Source organism: Lissotriton helveticus, chromosome 7 (genome assembly GCF_964261635.1).
Source record: "Lissotriton helveticus chromosome 7, aLisHel1.1, whole genome shotgun sequence".
Lineage (NCBI taxonomy): Eukaryota > Metazoa > Chordata > Amphibia > Caudata > Salamandridae > Lissotriton > Lissotriton helveticus.
In genome coordinates, this window is record NC_136068.1 from 140,003,815 (window position 1) to 140,024,332 (window position 20,518).

General features: G+C 48.3%; 1 protein-coding gene across 1 annotated transcript in view; it reads left to right on the forward strand.

Moving 5' to 3' along the window:
* Positions 1 to 534: 534 nt before the first annotated feature.
* The window catches only part of CCM2L (CCM2 like scaffold protein), an 89,867-nt gene continuing 69,883 nt past the window's right edge, over positions 535 to 20,518 (forward strand). Inside the window, exon 1 of the mRNA XM_078650446.1 lies at positions 535 to 651. Within this exon, the coding sequence (XP_078506572.1) occupies positions 622 to 651 (30 nt within the window). The 5' untranslated portion in view covers positions 535 to 621. The remainder of the gene's footprint in view (positions 652 to 20,518) is intronic.

Below are 20,518 nucleotides of genomic sequence, written 5' to 3' on the forward strand. Positions count from 1 at the left end.
AAGAGAGTTGCCAAAGTTTAAGCAGGTGGAAGTAAATTTGCAGACACATTTCAATTTTAATTTCTGAAAATTCAAGCCGCAAAAAAAGGCATTTCTACTATTTTCTGCAGAGGGGATGCGTCTCTTAAAGAGGGACAGCTGGGAAGGATGTCACACACAGATGGGCATCGTATTTCTGCGTCGAATGTGCACTTCCTGTCTCCATGGAAACACTATTTTGGAACAGTTTTATCTTTGTTGCAATGCACTTCCTGTGTCTCCTGGTCCAGAATAAGTGCGTGACCCCCGAGTGTACACACACACGGGCCCGCAGCAGTTGTACCACGTGCACGCATGGGCACACCCTTACACTCCGCTACCCCCTCTGCAAATACACCCCAGAGGGACCTGGGGGCCCGGGGCCCCGGGGCCCCCGCGCACTGCACTGCTACCGTGTCTGGCGTCACAAGCCCCGCTGCTAGGCCTGCAGTCCCCCAACACTGCCCGAAAGAATGGCAGGAAGGGAAGCGCCCCCACCCCCATATCAGGGCAGGGCGCTGGTGGAGTTTCCCTGTCCGGAAAGGCCTCGGTGAATAGGAAGGGCAGTGCTGCAGTGACTGGAGAGAGCTAACGGAGACCGACATGGACTACGAGCCTAAGAAGGACAAAAAAGTAAGTAGACATTTTAAAGTTTATTTAATAACTCGCAGAAATATGTATTTCAAGCCCCCTGTAGTCTATCAAAGCATATAACATAATGCTATATATAAATCTCAGGCCTAAATATTCTTAAACTGTAGTGGTGCTATTGGAGGCTGTTGTTACGGCATTATCGTTTCTATAGCGCCTTCCACCTCTAATATGGCAATTTAGCGCTTTGTAAACAGCCCCCTCCACTTTCTACGAATTTAAGATTTCTTAAATACAGTGCCAGTTTTGCAGCAGCCCCCCCCCCCTCCCGGGACATAACTTTCCCTCATTAACAATCTGCAGGGGGTGACGTCAGGTGTTTGTGGAGGGTGATTCCATTTAAACCGAGGGGGTGAACCATGTTTGGAGTGTAAAGAAGGTTTGAAGGGTTGGTAATCCCACTGAAGTCTATGGAAAGCGCTTGGCAGGTTGAGAGAGTGAAAATGATTCCAAGGCGAAGACATCATCCAGATGAGATTGAATTGTTGGAATGGCCGCCAGCCTGCCCCAGTGCTGCTACTCCCACACTGCTCCCAGGCGCTATATTGTGTTCCCAGACTACACCCCAGTGCTGCATGTCCCACCTGTTCTCTAATCCGGGAATCCTCCAGGTGTGAGACCCAGTCTCAGGTTCATGCTTAGTGTTGCATGGTGAAAAGCCCTTTTCTTAGGGTCAGTGTCACCTACATTTCTCAGTACATGCCATTTTTGCTACCTTTATTCTATTGTAGGTCTCATTGTTAGAACTAAATCTCTAATAAAAACTTGTGCTTGAAATTTGAACTTCCTTTCAGCATTGGGATCTGGCAGCTCCTGCTGTTTTCAATTTTTAGAAGAGTTTAAATGATGTAAAGATGGTGTCTCAGCTCTATCTTTCCCTCGAAAGACACCATGGTGCCCAATATAGGTTCAGGAGATTGACCTCTATGCAGATTTTCAGGATAGCGACAGACTGTGATTCCTGCTTAGGTTCATAATACGGTAAATGTACATACCTTGAAAACCTGGCATGGACGCTACCATCATGCATAAACGTTGGACACCCCAGAATATATTTTCAGTATTTTATTAACAGCTTGATATCATGCCTAAAAAGGCCATACAAACAATTCATAGCCACACATAATACAAAAAAACTCAAATCATTAAAAAAATTATACTTTTTCAATGATATATTTTTTATACTAATATACTTAACCCGCCCACATACAAGCATTTAAATGAACAAGTATTCGTTTTAACCCCAGCCCTTCTCTGTCTAAAAACATTAAAATCTCTCCTTTTCATAATAAAACAACAAACCTTACTCTCTTGCCACAGGAACATTTCTTCCATTTTATTTCCGTACAGGGTTAACATTATCTTTGTGCTAAATACAGTCCACTTCCGTGCAAACTAGAGCAATAATGTCATGGATGCGAGTACTTTTATCTATTGAGCAAGTAATCAAAATAAACATTAGATACCCCAGAGTGGATCGCCGGCAGAAAATTGTGTTCTTTTTTTACTTAATGAAAGTAATAATGGAACGTTATAGGATCTCTCCTTCACCCATGTAAGTCGCCTAATTATATGCATTAAAGTGTCTTACACATTGGGAAAATGCAAATGTTTTGATAGGGATTCACCTTTTCAAGTAGTTGAGATATAGCCTTACTGTCACTAAACCCACTCTCTTTCACTGTGCAACCCGCTTCCGCCTTATTAAGAGAATGTCAGATCGTTTGCAGTAACACTGTGATTCAGTAATTGTGTTACAGCATCCTGTAATCATATTGTCATTTTGCGTTTAGATTTAAATAGGAAATTACTTTTGGAAACAGCACTTGCACAAGTTTCTCCACATTTAAAGCAATGAAATAAGCATTAGTTTCTTGCTACTGAGGCTAAGACATGGCGATTTCAAATATATGTATGCATGGGTATGGTATTTCTATAGTGGAAACCTAGCCAAAAGGCAGCGGAGCGCGGTACATGGTCAAAGACGAGCATAACCTAACCAAGTAATAAAAGAGGACGCTTGGTTGTGGGCGGTTAATACATTATGATGTAGTGCTCTTTACAAAATGCTTCAACTCTTTCCTTGATTGGCGTGGTGTTGAGGCGGTCCGGGTGGATATGGTGATGTTGTTAAGATCCTGTGTGCATGGATGGAAAACGCCTGCCGTCTTGTGGGCCCGATTCACAAAACTAACTTAACCCCTTCCGCGCTGATGACGGAACCGCTCCGTCATCAGCCGCGGTAGCGCTGTGCTGATGACGGAGCGGTTCCGTCATGGCCCGCTCGACGCGCCTGCGCGGCGCGTTCTATTGAGTGGGCGGGGCCATGACGGAACCGCTCCGTCATGAGCACAGCTCAACCGAGGCTGGTGACGGAGCGGTTCCGTCACCAGCATGAGCGCGCCGCGCGGCCCCCGCCCCTTTAGCGCTGCGGCGGAATAGCCGCCGCAGCGAAGGTGTTAAGACAAAATCCTAAACTTACTACCATTTTGGTATTCCCAAAAGGAACTTACTCATTGATGATTAAGCGCCTTCTGTGAATACCAAAATGAGTAAGTTACTTAAAATGAGTAAGTTACTAAAAATGAGTGAGGTACTCAAAATGAGTAAATTACTCATTTTGGTATTCACAGAAGGCACTTACTCATCAATGAGTAAGTGCCTTCCATGAATACCGAAATTAGTAAGTTACTTAAGATGAGTAAGTGGCACTTACTCATCAATGAGTAAGTGCCTTCCATGAATACCAAAATGAGTAACTGCCTTCTGTGAATACCAAAATGAGTAAGTGCCTTCTGTGAATACCAAAATGGTAGTAAGTTTAGGATTTTGTCTTAAGTTAGTTCTGTGAATTGGGCCCTGTGTTTTTAGGTCGCAGTCGGTTTTCTAAAGACATCTTGGGGACATTCAGAAAGCTGACCTAGGAAAGCATTCTGCCCGTTGCTTACCAAAGGCTTTGTGTTTGTAACTCACATTTTCTGGCGTTCTATTTGCTGACTTTTATTTGCCTCAGGCTGTCCAGCCTGAGTTAATCCGTCCTGTTTCCCAAACATTGTTTACCATATTTTTCCACAAGGTCGCTTTCTGTAAACAGGGGTTTCATCTTGTCACATTTGTTGTGCATTCAAAGACAGAAGTGGGGAGCTTCATGTTTACTTTTCTTTCTCTGACTTTGAAGTGAGAGAATTTATGTGACAATTCTGCAGAGCATCCATGTAAGAGGAGAGGATGTGATTGTTTTTTTTTCTAGCGCACACAAAAGACAAACAAGCTTTGTCAATGCCAATAGGTCTCGCCTATGCAAGAGCTATTGGCTTTGCCAATATGTTTTAGCCATATTGTTCACCAGCTTGGCAGATTTTCAGCATGGCTAAATGTTAGTGGCATAAAGGAGAGGGGTGTGGAGTGGATTGTTGTAAAGTAGAGTGTCGTGTTATGGAGTGGTGTAGAGAGTTTTTGAGTGTCTTCAAGTGGAGTGATGTAGAGTGGAGTGTCATGGAGTGGCGTAGAGTTAAGTGGCATAATGTTGTGGAGGGAGTAGAGTGGAAGGGCTTAGAATAGAGTGTCGTAGAGTTGAGTGGTGTATAGTGGCGTAGAGTGTCATACAGTGTTGTGGAGCGGTGTCGAGTACAGTGGCGTAGAGGGTGTTGCTTTGACCGGAGTGTTGTAGAGTGGAGTAGATTGTCGTTGAGTCGAGTCGTATAGAGTGAAGTAGTGAAGTAGAGTAGAATGTCATATAGTGGAGTGGCTTAAAGTTTCAGTGTGGAGTGGCATGGAGTGGCATAGAATGGAGTATTGGAGTGGCGCAGAGCAGAGTAGTGTGTTGTAGAATAGAGTGGAATAAAGTGGCATGGAGTGGCGTAGAGTGAGTTGCGTAGAGTGGCGTGGAGTGTCATAGAGTGGAGTAGAGTTTAATGGAGTAGAGCGTCATAGAGTGGAGTGTTGTGGCCTAGAGTGAATTGGATGGCATAAAATACAGTGGTGCAGAGTAGATTGGTATAGAGTGCAATAGCTTATAGTGTATCGGTGTAGAAGGCATTCACATATGGTAGAGTGGCTTAGAGTGGTGCAGTGTAGAGTTGTGCAAAGTAGAGTGGAGTGGTGCACCGTAGATTGCAGTGGCGTGGAGTGCCAAGGCATAGAGTGGACTGGCACAGGGTGGAGTAGAGAGGCATAGAGTGAAGTGGCATGGAGTGCAGTGGTGCAGAGTAGATTAGAGTGTTGTAGAGTGTAGTGGCATAGAGTGCATTGGTGCAGAGTAGCGTAGAATTCAATGGCGGATAGTTCAGTCTTACATAGTAGGGTGTCTTAGAGTGCGGTGGGACAGAAAGCAGTGTCATACAGTACAGTGATGTAGAGTAGAATAGATTAGTGAAGAGTGCAGTGACATAAAGTGCATTGGTGTAATGATGTAGCTTGCAGTGGCATAGAGTTCCGTGGTCTAGAGTGCAGTCTTGCAGAGTAGAGTGATGTAGAGTGCAGTGGTGTAGAGTGCATTGGAGTAGACTGCAGTGGTGTAGAGTGCTGTAGAGAGCAGCTTCATATAGTACAGTGGTAGAGTAGAATAGAGTGCTGTAGAGTTCTCTAGAAAGCAGTAGCATAGAGTACAGTGGTGCACAGTAGAATAGAGTGCTGTAGAGTTCTTTAGAGAGCAGCAGCATACAGTACAGTGGTACAGAGTGGAATAGAGTGGGTAGAGTGTAGTGACATAAAGCCCAATGGTGTAGATTGCAGTGGTGTAGTGAGCAGTGGTGTAGAGTATTACAGAGTAGAGTATAGTGGTGTAGAGTACAGTGATGCAAAATAGTTGGCGTACAGTGAATTGGTTTTGAGTAAAGTGGTGTAGAGTAGAGTGGGTGGAGTGCAGTGGTTTGCTGTAGAGTGGCTTAGGGAAGAGTGGCGTAGAGTAGAGTGACCTAGAGTGGTGCAGCATGGAGGAGAGTGGCACAAAGTGCAGTGCTGTAGAGTAGATTGTTTCAGTGAAGTGAAGTGCTGCAAGGTAGAGTGGAGTGGCTTAGACTGGAGTGGTTTAAAGTGCAGTGGCGAAGAGGGCAATGGTGTATAGTAAAGGAGAGTGCATCGGCATATAGTAGAGTGAAGTGCTGTAGAGCGTTGTGGCTTAGCATAGTCCAGTGGTGCAGAGTTAGGTGGTGGAGTGTGCAATGTTGCGAGAGGTGTGGCGCCGCGGCCAGGGCGACTGACGCTGGAATCTGGGGACCACAGTTCGATCCCCGGCTCCGGCGGCAGGTTAGCCCAGCACCATGTGACTCTGGGCAATAGCTTGCTTAATCTTCCTGACGGCCCCCAGCGCCTAGAGACCCTTACGGGTGATTGTGCGCTTTACAAATGTGGACTTTAGAGTAGAGTGTCATAGAGTGCAGTGATGTAGAGTGGTTTAGAATGCAGTAGCATAGACTGTTGCAGAGCAAAGTGGTGTAGAGTACAGTGGTACAGAGTAGAATGTTGCAGAGTAGTATATAGTGGTGTAGGGTGCAGTGGCATAGAGTGGAATAGTTCAAAGTGGAATGCAGTGGTGTAGAGTGGCTTAAAGTGCAGTGGTACAGAGTTCAGTGGTGTAGAGTAGAACAGTACAGAGTAACGTAGCATAGAGAGCAATGGTGTAGAGTACAGTTGTGCAGAGTAGAATAGAGTGGCATAGATTAGAGTGTTACAGAGTAGTGTATAGTGGCATTGAGTGCAGTGTTTCAGAGTAGACTGTCGTAGAGTGCAGTACTGTATAGTAGAGTGGATTGGCGTTGAATGCAGTGGAGTAGAGTGGTGTAGAGTAGAGTAGAGAGCAGTGGCATAGAGTACATTGATGCAGAGTAGAACAGAGTGGCATATAGGGCAGTGGTGTAGAGGACATTGGTGTAGAGTGCAGTGGCGTAGAGTGTTGTAGAGTAGAGTATAGTGTCTTAGAGTGCAGTGATGCAGAGTAAAGCGGTGTAGAGTGCATTGGCATAGAGTACAGTGGTTAGAGTAGAGTGCAGTGGCATAGATTGATACAGAGTAGAGTGGATGGGTGCAGCATAGATTACAATTGTGCAGAGTTGATTATTTCTGAGTAGCTTGAAGTGGCGTACAGTGGAATGGTGCACGGTAGATTGGAGTGGTGCATGGTATAGTGCAGTGGCATAGAGTGCAGTTGGTTAGAGTGCAGTGATGTAGAGTAGATTCTTGTGGATAGTGCGGCTGGTATAGTGTGCATTGGCGTAGAGTGGAGTGGTACAGAGTAGAGTACATTGGTGTAGAGTGGAGTGGTACAGAGTAGAGTACATTGGTGTAGAGTGGAGTGGCAAAGAGTGGAGTGGTGAAGAGTGCAGTGGTGCATAGCACAGTAGAGCGCATGGGCACAGATTAATGGAGAGTATAGAGGCATAGACTGAAGTGGAGTAGAGTGGAATGTTGTAAAGTGCAGTGACGCAGTGTGGAGTGGTGTAGAGTGGAGTATCGTAGTGTGAGTGGTGAAGAGTAGAGTGGAGTGGGGTAAAGTGGAGTATGCGTGGTGTGGTAGCTCACTGCCATTACAGACAACACATCTTCAATTGTAATAATGGCCATTACACTTGCCCAGACATACAGTTTAGATGATAAACGTATACAGCGCACAAACAATAATGTGTTGAAATGTCCTCACCTAGTATATTAATTTGTGTTGATGATATTAAAATATTTGTTTCCACCACACTTAAGAATAATAACCCCCAGTCACCAGCATGAGAAGTGTGGCTCAGGGGTTAGAGGCAGCAGACCCGGAAGCTGAGATCGGTCCTGGACCAGGGTTCAATTCCCCGCCTCGGCGGGTCTTGGGCTAAAAATTCCACGGACTCGATAATTCTCGCCCCGGTGCCTCCTCGACTCACGGGTTCACACTCTGCGACTCTGGGCAATAGCTTGCTTAATCTCCACAACGGCCCCTCGCGGCGGGATGCCTGACTTTCACCTTGTGGATACCCTGCTATCTCACAGGGGAATACCAGGAAGGGTTCCCTAAGCAAGCGCTGGGAAACCCACTGCGGGTAGCTGTGCGCTATATAAGCTCAACTACATTTACATTTACATGATTGTCACATAAATTCTCTCTCTCACTTTGAAGTCAGCGAAAGAAAAGTAAACACCAAGCTCACTCGAAGATGGAGCCTGCCATTTGACCTCTGTCTTTGAATGCACAGCATTAAAGCCTGTTTATAGAAAGGAAGCACTCGAAAGGATACTGTAAACAGCTGCGGCCGCTTCAGGTAAGAGCGGTGGGGCAGTGGGTCCAGGTGAGGGGGGATTTCGAGAAACGACCACGAGGGAAAATTGATTATTTATTTAATTCTACCTTGTGGTCGTCTCTCAAAATCCGCCCTCCCCTGGACCCACCGCTCTTACCTGCAGCGGCCGCGACTAACTGTAAATAAGGTTTGTGCTTCCGGAGGGACGATCTTAAGCTGGACACCCTAAAACAAATAAAGCCATCAAATAGAAAGCTAGAAAATATGAATTACAAAGCCAATGATAAGCAATGGACAGAATGCATTCCTAGGTCAGGTTTCTAAATGTCCCCAAGATGTCTTTAGCTAGGCTGTTACATAAAAATTAACTATGCTGATGTTCAGAAAATATTAGAACTAGTACAAATAAAGGACCTTTATTGTGCAATTCTGAAGTGTGGTGTAAAGAAATATTTGAATTGAATGAAAGCGCATCAATACAATAGTTGCAGGGGCGTAGCTTGGTCAGTTAGATTGGGGGGCCGGGGGAGGGGGGGGGTTTATGAGCTTCAGATTTTCCAACCATCATGCCGGCATGTAATGTAAAAATACATTGTACAGGGGGCAAGGAACATTAGAGGAGCTTAAGGGACAATGGAAAGGGCGAGGAATGCAGATTGGTAGAGGTACTAAGTAAGGGAAAACACAGTATTTTGTAGACTTACCAACATATTTGAAGATTTTCAATACATAGACATAGAGAGAGTGTGTGTATGTGTTTTTGTCTGTGTGTGTGTACAAATCGATGGTAAAATCAGACAGACACCTCACCATACCAGACTGAAAGCACCTGTACCCAACCATGTACTAGAAGATACATATATTAGGGGGGTGTAATACCCCAAACACCCCCTGAAGCTGTGCCCTTGACTAGTTAATGACATTTGCACACATTATCATTTGTGTGCAGTAAAACCGCATTTTGGTGGAAATGTAATGGTCATTTCAATTCAAAACATGTTGTCAGTCCACTCCAATGTACCCCAATCTACCGCACCCCACTCCACGATAATCTACCCCAATGTACGCAACTCCAACACACCCCACTCCACTACAATCTTTTCCAACCCAATTTACCCACCCCACTCCAATCTACCCCACATTAATCCAATTTACTCAACTCCCTCTCTACCCCAATCCACTCCACTACAATTCAATCTACCCTACTCCAATCTACCTCACTCCACTCCAGTCTACTCCACTCCAATCTGCTCCACTCTACCCCACTCCATTCAATCTAATCCTATCAACTCCTCCCCAATATATCCCACTCCACACCAGTCTACCACACTCCACTCAAATCTACCCCACTCTGCTCCAGTCTACCCTACTCCACTCCAAACCACCCCAATACACCCCACTCCAATCTTCTCCACTTCAATCTAACTGACTCCACTCTACTCCACTCCAATGTACCCCAGTCCAATTTACCCCACTCCATTCCAATTTACCCCACTTAATCTAAACTTCACTCCATCTATCCAACCCATCTCCACTCTAATCTAGCTCATTCCACTCCAATCTACCCCACTACACTCCTCCCCAGTCTGTCTCACTCCACTCCACTCTTGCCTCCACTCCAATCACTCCGATCTATCCAACTCCCCTCCACCCCACTCCAATTTACCCCACTACACTCTACCTGAATCTACCACACTCCATTCCACTCTTCCCAATCTACTCCACTCCACTTCACTCCATTCTACCACATGCCACCCAAATCTACCCCTCTCCAGTCCAATCCACCCCACTCCAATCTACCCCACTCCAGTCTACCCCACTCCAGTCTACCCCTATCTACTCCACACCAATCCAAACCACTCCAATCTACATCAATCTTCTCACACTCTTGATAAACTCCACCTTACTCTATCCCTCTCTACCCCACCTATCCCTCTCTACCCCAATCTACCCGACCCCACTTTACCACACCACTCCAGTCTACCCCACACCACTCTAATATACCCCACTCTCCAATCTACGCCACACCCCCAACCTACCACACTCCACCACAATCTAGCCCACTCCAAACTACCCTAATATACCCCACTCTATTCCATTCTGACATACTATAATCCACCCAATCTACCCCTTCCTGTCTACCCCACTCCACCCTACCCCACTCCACACAACCCCAATCCACCCCACTCTTCCCCGATCTACACTACTCATATCTACCCCACTCTATTTAACCCCAATCTACCCCACTATATTCGACCACAATCTACTCCTTTCCAATCTACCCAACTCCACCCCAATTTAATTAGCCATGTTAATCTACCCAACTCCCGCCCACCACAGTACCCCACTCCACCCCACCCCGCCTACCTCAATCCACACCACTCAATTCTATTCCCACTCTACCTCTACTCCACTTCCCCTCAATCTACCTCCACTCTACTGAACCTCAATCTACCTTCACTCTACTCCAATCCCCCACTCCACTCTATCCCAAACAACCCCATTCCACTCTACCCTAATCTACCCTACCCCCCACCACTAACTTTTAGCCATGCTGAACAGCAACCACACTGGTGTACATAATGGCTAAAACAAATTGCCAAAGTCAATAGTTCTCACATAGGCAAGACCTATTGGCTTTGCCAATGCTTGTCTTTGTTTATTATTTTTAATCTGCAGTCTGATGATGTCCTGGCTGCGGGTTTGCAGAGAACCACCAGAAATGATGAGCTTGCCTACAAGATAAGTGCAGGTGCTGTTCGTGATGGCCTTGTAAATGATGCAGCTGGTAATGAGCATGGTGTGGGCAAAATGGTATTAGCACATTTTTTTCTTCAGTAAACTACTTTTCTATAAACAGAAAATTGTGTTAAGCGCAAGATTTTTGCTCACATTTCACAGAATGTTTAATACTTGCACTTCCAACCTCTAAACGGAACACTCAATTGGAATTCCAATAGACAAAATGCCATTGGTGGGAAAAAAAATAGCAAAACCAATTGGGTGACTGCCTGTATGGAGCAAAGTAGAGACCAATTGGCTTTGGCAATGCTTATTTAAACTGCTGTTTTAGAAAGGCCATCAGCCCTGTTGGAACAGTAAATTAAAAATGGCCATTGGTGCATTGCGACGTAGGCTCTCCCATAGATTGCAATTTAGGAATGGTTGTTGAAAAATAACTATTTCCCCATTCCAAGATGGCCACTATGTGTGCATGTGCATGCATCTTGTCATTTTTATTCTCAAAACTTTCTTTATTGAGTTTTAAGAAAATCCAACAATACAATCTCATTAGTTTTTTGGGCAATTATCACAATTGAAACTGCAGCTTACAGAAATGCTATTGAAAAATCAGTTGCTATATATTCTCAGGTGTCTTCTACAAAAGCCTCCATTTTCAAGTAACTGCTGCACTAAAATTCTCACCCGTTTTTCTGCTGTCCCCTTCCCTCCTCCACCCCCTGATAATAAGGAACAAGCATTTGTAAAGCCAATAGGTCTTGCAATGGCTTTGCTTTTTTATTTTTATTTTATTATATACCGATCTGAGTAGATTGGTAAATTAAACAAATTGTGACCCCCATGTCTCCCTCCCATGTCTCCCTCAATTTGTATTGGGCATGTTGTTATTTACTGTTTTATAGGTGGTGGAGACTGCCTTAGTTGTTAGCTCTTCCTGCAGTATTCTCCCTTCAAGTGGTGCGTATTCTGGCAATTCAGTATCCTCTATACCCTCTGCTCCCCACGCATGTCATAATTGGGTGTATTTGAGAAATTGGGAAGTGTGGATTTTAAATTCAGCTTGGAGGATGGAAAAAGTTTTGAGTTTACTGAGGAAATCCCGGGCAGGTCCCATGTTTCAAATCCCTGGTGTAATAGTTAGCGGTCCTGTTCTCCCCGGACCGCCGCACCTCATCTGCAGACCAGGCGTGACCTGCGGGGTGAATAAAAGGGAAGCGCCCGCTTGGGGGCAGGATTCCTGGCTATGACCCATTGTGTGTAGTGTGGTTTACTTGCGCCAGCGCACATGTTGTAGCGGCCCCTAAATCAGCCTCCGTTATCACGACACCACACTGGCGGCGAGAAGAGCCGTGACCCTCGCTCGCTACACCAAACTGCCCGATACTGCCAGGTCGCTCATCTCCGGTCGTGGCAGAAGAGCCGCAGACCACGACGTTCCGCACACGAGGCGTGCTGCATCGGGTGAGTGCACCCTGCCACATAACAGCGGTTTTGACCCCACAACAAGACCTGTGCACACCCTCGCGCCCATCCAGCCCTGATATTACCGCGCAATCACCGTGGTTGAGCCACGCCCCCGCCTGGGGTCTGCAAGGCCTACCAAGAGGCTATCTGATCACCGTCAGCCCTGCAAGCTGCACCGCCACGTGCACGCGCCCTGCCACACATGTGAGCCTGCCTGGGAACATGCCTGCCATCACTCAGCCTCAGTGCCTGCCTGCGGTCTTACCTGCTCCCTCTCAGCCCAGCAATTTGGGTTCTCACGCCGATCCTCGGCAGTTCAACCTCTGCTGACCCAACCCCACCAGTGTTGGGCACCCAAAATACTCCTTGCCAGCTCAGCCCTCTACCCCCCCGGATCGAGATGGGGGACAATGACCAGGCCACAGCACCCGCTCAACCCCCCTTCCAGCATGCAGCCTCGGGGGTGTTACCACCTTTCAGTGAGTTGGAGGATCCAGCGACGAAGCTGTGAAAAGTTAGTTGCTGCTACACTACGCGGGAGAAGAAATCTTCAAACTCTTTAAGCACCTGCCCAACACGGGAGCGGCGACGGACTACAATGTAGCGGTGACCGCCCTCAACGCCCACTTTGTCCCCTAACTAAACCCTGATTTCGAGCGATTCAAGCTGCGGCAAGTCTGACAGCGAGAAGGAGAGTCCATGGACACATTCTACGCCCGGTTGCCAGAGACAAGATGCTCAGAGGCCTCATCTTACGCCAACCGAAAATCGCGCTCGAGTACATGCTGATACTGGCATGGTCGCACGATCTGTCAGCAGCCCGAGCAAACAAAATGGACCAGGCACTCATCAAACCCCAGGGACGACCCGACACCATAAAGACGGAACGGGCAGATGCCCTCAGAACCAAGCCGAAGGGAGACTCGTTCAGGAAACCGAAGCCAGAAACGTCTAAGCCAAAATGCCACGAGCAGCATGCTTCAAGAGACTGTCCTCCATAGGGGAAGACCTGTATCAACTGCGGTATACCTAACCACCTTCCCACCGAAGGCCGGAGGCGAAACAGAGGCTGTGACTACCAAGACCAAAGACCCCCAACACGGGCGCTTCGACAACTGTTGGTGACAGAGGCAGCACCATCAGAAGATGCCCAAAGGAAAGGTAGAAGATACCAAGGGCCCGTCAAAGACTCGTCAGAATAGGAGGATGAAGAAGTATACCTGATTTCATTCGCACATGAACTCAAGCGACGTCGCAGTCCCCAGCCAACGTGCATGATCCATGTCGCAGGAACGAAGATAAAGGCAGTCATTGGCACTGGAGCGCCAGTAAATGTAATGGGCCTCCAACAATATCGACAGCTACGACCACGTCCACTGGTGACCCCGTCCAAGACCAAGATATTTGCGTACGGGGCAGACACACCTCTTCAGTTGAAAAGAAAGATTTCTGTCCCCATCAAAGCGGATGACCTAGAAGTAACAGCCATGATCCATGTAATCGACAGGGAAGCAGACACCCTATTGAGAAGCCACACGGCAGAGGACCTGGGCCGTGTCTCGTCTGCCAGGAGAATCCAGACCCACCAAGTAGAAGAGTTACTCAGCCAGTTCCCGGAGCTATTCCAAGGGCTTGGATGCATCAAGTGTGATCCAGTCAAATTACACATCGACAGGACGGTTGCCCCAGTTGCCTTATGACACAGGAGAGTGCAGTTCCACCTAAGGCCACTGGTAGAAAAGGAATTGGAAACCCTAGAAGAGCAAGGTGTCATCGAGAAAGTGTCAGGACTAATGCCGTGGGTGTCCCCGATGGTCATCGCGGAAAAACCGAAGCAGTCAGGTGCCATATGCTTCTGCATCGACATGAGGCTACCGAACAAAGCCATCAGAAGGGAACGTCACATTACACTGACGATGGATGACATGATCGCAGATGTCAATGGGTCCAAGTGGTTTTCGAAGATCGACTTGAATGCAGGATACCATCAGCTTCCTCTGTCAGAAGAAAGTCGGTACATCACCACTTTGAGCACCCACCTAGGGTTACGAAGGTACAAAAGGCTCAACTTTGGGATATCCTGGGCAGCTGAAGTATTCCACAACACAATACGGGAGATGCTGTCAGGACTACCAGGTGTGTTGAATGTCAGCGACAATATTTTGATCCACTCAGCAAGGGCAGCTGACCATCACAAACACCTCCGCAACACCTTAAAGCGTCTCAGTGAGCACGGAGCAACGTTACATAACGACAAGTGCCAATTCTTCTAACCAACCCTTGAATTCTTTGGGTATGTGTTCAACCAAGAAGGTATCCAAGTGGACCCGAGGAAGTCACTCGCCATCAAAAGCGCCCCCACTTCGACAACGCCAACAGAAGTGAGACGTTTTCTGGGAATGGCCACATACTGTGGGAGATTCATTCCAGGACTAGCCACCAGAGCGGAGCCACTCAGAGCCCTTACCAGGACGGATACCAAGTGGCAGTGGGGTCAGAAAGAAGAAGAGGCGTTCCAGGGAATCAAAGATGCGCTCCTAGAAGAAGCTACGCTTGCCTATTTCGACCCGCGAAGAAAACTGAGGTGCTCGTCGATGCAAGCCCAGTGGGGCTAGGAGCAGTGCTGGCCCAAGAACATGAGCCCGGCCAATGGCCGACCCTGGCGTTCGCCAGCAAGTCACTCACGCCCACCAAAACAAGGTATGCTCAGATTGAGCGGGAAGCATTAGCCATAAAGTGGGCCTGTAGCCATTTTTATCTGTACTTGACAGGACAGCCATTCACCATGGTCACTGACCACCAGCCCCTAGTTCCCCTTTTCAAAGGGACTGTGCCTCATCCTCCTCCCCGAATTGAACGCTGGGCAGTTCAGCTACAGCCGTACGAGATGGTGTACCGACCGGAAGCCAAAAACCCTGCAGATTTCTTGTCAAGACACCCCAGCCCGCAAGAGACACAGGAAGACACCGAAGATGCAGAACACTATGTACATCTGGTATCGATAGCTGCCTGCCCCAAAACCATGACCCCAGACGACATCAAAGAAGCAGCCGCCACCGATGCAGTGTATGCTAGAACATAACAAGCTGTCCAGGAAGGGTCGTGGACAAACTATCTCCGACAAGCTACCTCCTGGACTCCGGAAGAGCGAGAAAACCTGGCGAAAATATGGAGAATAAAAAAATGAACTCAGCACCACAGGAAATGGAATCATATTAAGAGGATCGAGACTGCCAATACCCCAAGCACTAAAGCACCGTGCCACCCAATTAGCTCACGGAGGCCATCAGCAAATAACAAAGATGAAAGCTCGGTTGAGAGAAAAGGTTTGGTTCCTGGAATTAGAGAAGATGGTCGAAGACTTCGTCCGTCACTGTCCGCCGTGTCAACTAACGAGCCCCCCAGAAAGGCCAATTCCAGTGATCACTAAAGAAACATGCACCGTCCCATGGTCCAAAGTGAGGGTAGCCTCCGGCAGCTTCCCGGGAGGAAAACACACGCTAGTGTTCGTGGACGCCTTCTCCAAGTACCCTATAGTGGAACCAGTGGTATCTACTGCTTTCAACCACGTGGGCCCTGTCCTGGAAAAAGTGTTTGCCATGTTTGGTTTTCCCCACGAGATCCGCAGCGACAACGGGACACCGTTCCAAGGGGCAGAATTCGCCAAATTCCTAGACCAATGAGGGATAAATCACTGGCGAGTCACGCCTCAATTGCCACAGGCAAACGGTGATGTGGAGTGTTTCATGCGCACATTGAACAAGATGTTCTGCATAGCAGTGGTCGAACAATCCGACCCGGAGAAGCAGCTTCACTAATTCCTGAGAGAATACAGAAGCACCCCCACTGCACCACACAAAGGAGCCCCTGGTCCCTGATGCTCTACGGCCCCAGAAGAGACTTTCTCCCAACCTGTCCAGGATGGGTGTCACCGCCTCTGGAAGCCGACGAAACACAAGATCGGACAACCCGTCGAAACCAACGTGTCAGCCTTCGCCGCAATGCCGCACCACGGGCAATCCGACCAGGGACCACAGTCCTTCTAAAAGACCGTCGACCAGGAGGAAAATTCACAACGAACTACGAGCCTGGAAGGTCACTGCCCACAATGAGACCATGATAACAGCGCAGAGAGAAAATGAAGAAGTTTCCCGAAACATCTCATGGTTTAAGGAAATCCCTGCCGAACAGCCAGCTGGACCCGTCAAGAATCGACCAGGTGGCCCGGCTGTCCCAGTGCAAGAACATCCAAGCGGAGGAGCAGGGAGCGATGGAGGCAGCGGAACACCGTAGGCTACCATCTCGCCACCCCCAGACCTATCTCCAAACTACATGACCCCTGGTAGCCCGCGTCTGCGAAGCTATCCGTAGAGGTACAACCTGCGACCAAAACCCCGCCCTAACCGACACCGAGAGACTTTGTGTGCTGATGATGCCAGACCTGTGCACATGTCAGCCGATCTGTTTGATTTGTTTGTTTTCAAGGACTGAGTTGGAATGGGATGTAATAGTTAGCGGTCCTGTTCTCCCTGGACCGCCACACGTCATCCGCAGGCCAGGCGTGGCCTGCGGGGTGAATAAAATGGAAGCGCCCGCTCGTGTGCAGGATTCCTGGCTATGACCCATTGTGTGTAGTGTGGTTTACTTGCACCAGCGCCAGCGCACATGTTGTAGCGGCCCCTAAGTCAGCCGACGTTATCACAACACCACACCCGGAGCCTGTTCATTTCTTTGAACCAGGTTCCCTTCCACGGAGTAGCGATCCTAGTTATCTTGTGGGCCCAGCCAACACTCTGGTAGTTCTATCCCATGCTTCTAAGCTGCCTGTGGGTCCCCTTCCATCCATACAGGTAATGCATAAACCTTTGTGGTGTTAATGTCTCCCTTTCAAGCCTGTAGGTGAGATGGCCCCCTGGTGCATGTATCTAGTCGTTTATGGGTGTGAGGTGGGCTCCAATAGTATGCCTCAATGTCTGGAAGCGCAAGTCCCCCAGTGTATGGATTTTGTTGTGGTGACTTCAGGACAATTCTTGGGTGTCCTTTCACCCAGAGTAGCGTGCGGAGTTCAGAGTCAATTTCTCTGAATATCGTTCTAGGGAGGGGGTGATATGTGCTTTGTAGTACGTAGAGGAATTGGAGCAGAGAGATCATTTTAAACATAGCTGCCCTCCCCATTATGGTAAGCGGTAAGTCTCCCTGTCTGCAACCTGTTTGAAGTTCGATAGTATCCGTTGTATATTATACGTGCGACAGATCATTGGATTAGAGGTAAGGAAAATCCCAAGATATTGGAATCCCTCTATGGCAATATGCAGGTCTGCGGGTAGCGGCAGCCAGTCCATGGCTTGATTTGGGCTGTATACTATGGATTTATGGTAGTTGACCGTATACCCGGATAACCAGCCATATTTCGCCAGGATGTGGAAAACGGTGGGGATGGTTGTGTTTATGTTCATGGTAAATAGGAGGATATCGTCTGCATATAGTGAAATGTTTTCCTCCCATTGGTCGTCTGGTGTAGTCCTAAAGCCCCCCACCCCTGGGTGTTGTCTGATTATGCAGCTAGGGGTTCGACCACCAATACGAACAGCAGTGGAGACAGGGGGCATCCATGCCTTGTCCCACGGGAGATCAGAAAGGTGGAGGAGAGCCTGCCGTTTACTCGTACCGCTACTCTCTGTTCAGTGTATAAGAGGGATATCCACTTCCTGAATTTCAGGCTAAAACCAAATTTAACTAGGACGATATCCAAGAAGGGCCAGTGTACCGTGTCTAAGGCCTTCTCTGCATCTAATACCCGAAAGGCGTGCGGGGTGGTGTGGTTCTTAACGGCCATCACCTAGTTGTGTGCTCTTCGGAGGTTCCATCTAGTTGCCCCGCCAGGTATAAAACCAGATTCATCACAGTAGATAAGAGTTGTTACGACTTTCAGGAGTCGCGTGGCCAAGATGGTCGCGTGCATTTTTATCTCTGTGTTCAACAGGCAGATTGGGTGGTATGAATCACATTTGTCCTTAGGTTTGCCCTTCTTGTGAATGACCACTATTGTGGCAGTTCGGTGATCTGCTGGGAGAATTCCTTTTTTATAGGCGTCTCGGTAGAGACCCAAGAGGTGAGGGCCCAGGAGATCTTTGCATTTTTTAAAGAGTTTGGCGGGGAGTCCGTTTGGGCCCGAAGTTCCACCGGGTCTCAACCGAGTCATGGCCTCCCCAACCTCTGCCAGAGTCAAATCCTCCTCTAGTGTCTTCATGTCGCCCTCCTCTATTCTAGGGGTAGAGATACCTGTAATGTATTCTTTAATAGCGTCTGTGGTGCTAAACGTTTTCCTGTCTTAGAAGTCTGCATAATGTTGGGCAAATGCTAACACTATTTGTGTGTCCGTAGTGTTAGTCTCCCCCCGGCCGTCCACAATGGAACCAATCCATCTTGGCTTCCTTTTTTCTGAGCCAGGCCTGTAATTTCCAAGACTTGTCCCCCACCTTGTATAAGCGATGCAATGTCGCTAATCTCTGTTTCTTTGCCTCTTCCTGAGCCAGTTTGCGGTATTCTGTCCTTAGGGCATCTAACTGTTGGGAGGTCAATAGTTCTGGCCTATCTAGAACGTTCCTCTCTAGAGTAAGATTGACCTTGGAGGGGGCACCAGGTGGAGGCCTTGCACTCAATGCTCTATGTGCCCGTTCGAGCACATATCAGGTGGAGAAGTGTTCAGGTAGGATGATGTTTCTCAGCCAAGTGGTTAGGAACGTCCGCAGGTCAGGTCCCTCAACCCCCTCCAGGAAACCCACAAACTGAAGATTGTTCCTGCATGCCCTGTTTTCAGCGTCGTCGATACACCATTGCAAGTTGCTGTTGGAACTACGAAGTTCCATTACTTCTTTCTGCAGGTCTTTAACAGTGTCCTCTACCTCTGAGACTTGTTTCTGTCTCCGTAACTCACTCAGAGGCTTTCAGGTGGTCCTGCCTCAATAATGTAACCTCGGAACGTACCTCTCTGATCCTGTTTCCTAGTGCTTCTCCGGATGACTGTATGGCGTGAAGTATGGGGTAACAACCTTTAACAGGGTTTTTACACGCAATACAATCACAACGTGGTTCTTACAACGACCGCGTTGTAACCACGCAGTACCATTACAACGCAAGTCGTTACAACGACTTGCGCTAGATGGTGCTCTAGACTAAGGAATAGTATGATTTACTATTCCAACAGCTTCCCTAGTGTTGCACACACTGGAGTTGGAATAGTAAAGCATACCATTCCTAAGTCCAGCACTCCATCTAGTGCAAGTCGTTGCAACAACTTGCGTTGTAATGGCACTGTGTGGTCACAACGCGCTCGTTGTAATGACCGCGTTGTGATTGTATTGCTGTGTAAAAACCACGTTCTAAAAGTATATATTCGAAGTATGGTACTCGCATCAGGCAAGGGCTGTGAAGGGTCTTGTGGGGTCACTACCTTAGTATAGTTGTCCATTTTCCCCTACCTAGGGGGGTTTGGGTCCTTATCTTTTGTCATCTTGAGCGAAGGATGAGGACTCCTGGCGCAGAGCACGTTTGCGCGCATTGACTTTTGATTTCCAGCTGGATCTGCCAATCTCCGGGGTATGGTCCAGTGGCTCCGATGGCCTGGTCCGATTTCTAATCTAGCTCCCCGCGTCCCATACCGCTGTGTTGCTGTGTCAGGACGCCTCGCCTGTCCGCTGGCCACCAGGGTGCTTGATTCAGTTTGGTTTCTTTTCACATACTACCCCCAGGCACTACCTGATGCAGGGGCAGTGTACAGGCCAGGGCCGGACTGGCTACCGGGTGTTTCTGTGTGCTGCCGAGCTGGGGGCTAATTTCTCTGCAGTGGGGGCTGATTTCGTTGATGGGGACCTGCGTGTGCTGCACAAAATTCGTGTTGCTTTTTTTATTTCAAAACGCACGCAGGTCCCCATCAACGAAATCAGCCCCCACTGCAGAGAAATTAGCCCCCAGCTCGGCAGCACACAGAAACGCCCGGTAGCCAGTCCGGACCTGGTACAGGCCCAACCCCTCTAGGTGCCCGGTTTCTCCACCTCACATTGGGCCTCGATGTCTGTTTTGGTGAGAGTGAGGAGGGGGGAGAGGGAGAAGAGAGTCCGCCCCCCTCTCGCAGCCACATGGATATCTCCGTCCCCGTCTGGGTGTCACTGTGTCCAGGCCCTGCCTCAGGGTGCACCCCCACCAAGGCCATCCAGTGGGATCCCTCTCACCCGCCCGGCGACCAGGGGCAAGGAGAGCACTCACAGAGAGAGCCGAGATAGATCCGGAGAGCTGATGAGCCTGGGGGAGGAATTTGTTTCGGGAGGTCTGTCTTCGTGCCCGACAGCACTTCGCTCACCGTACCAATCCAGGCCCTAATCCAGCAGATGGGCGACACTGCTGCAAGCCAGCGCGGCTTGCTCTTC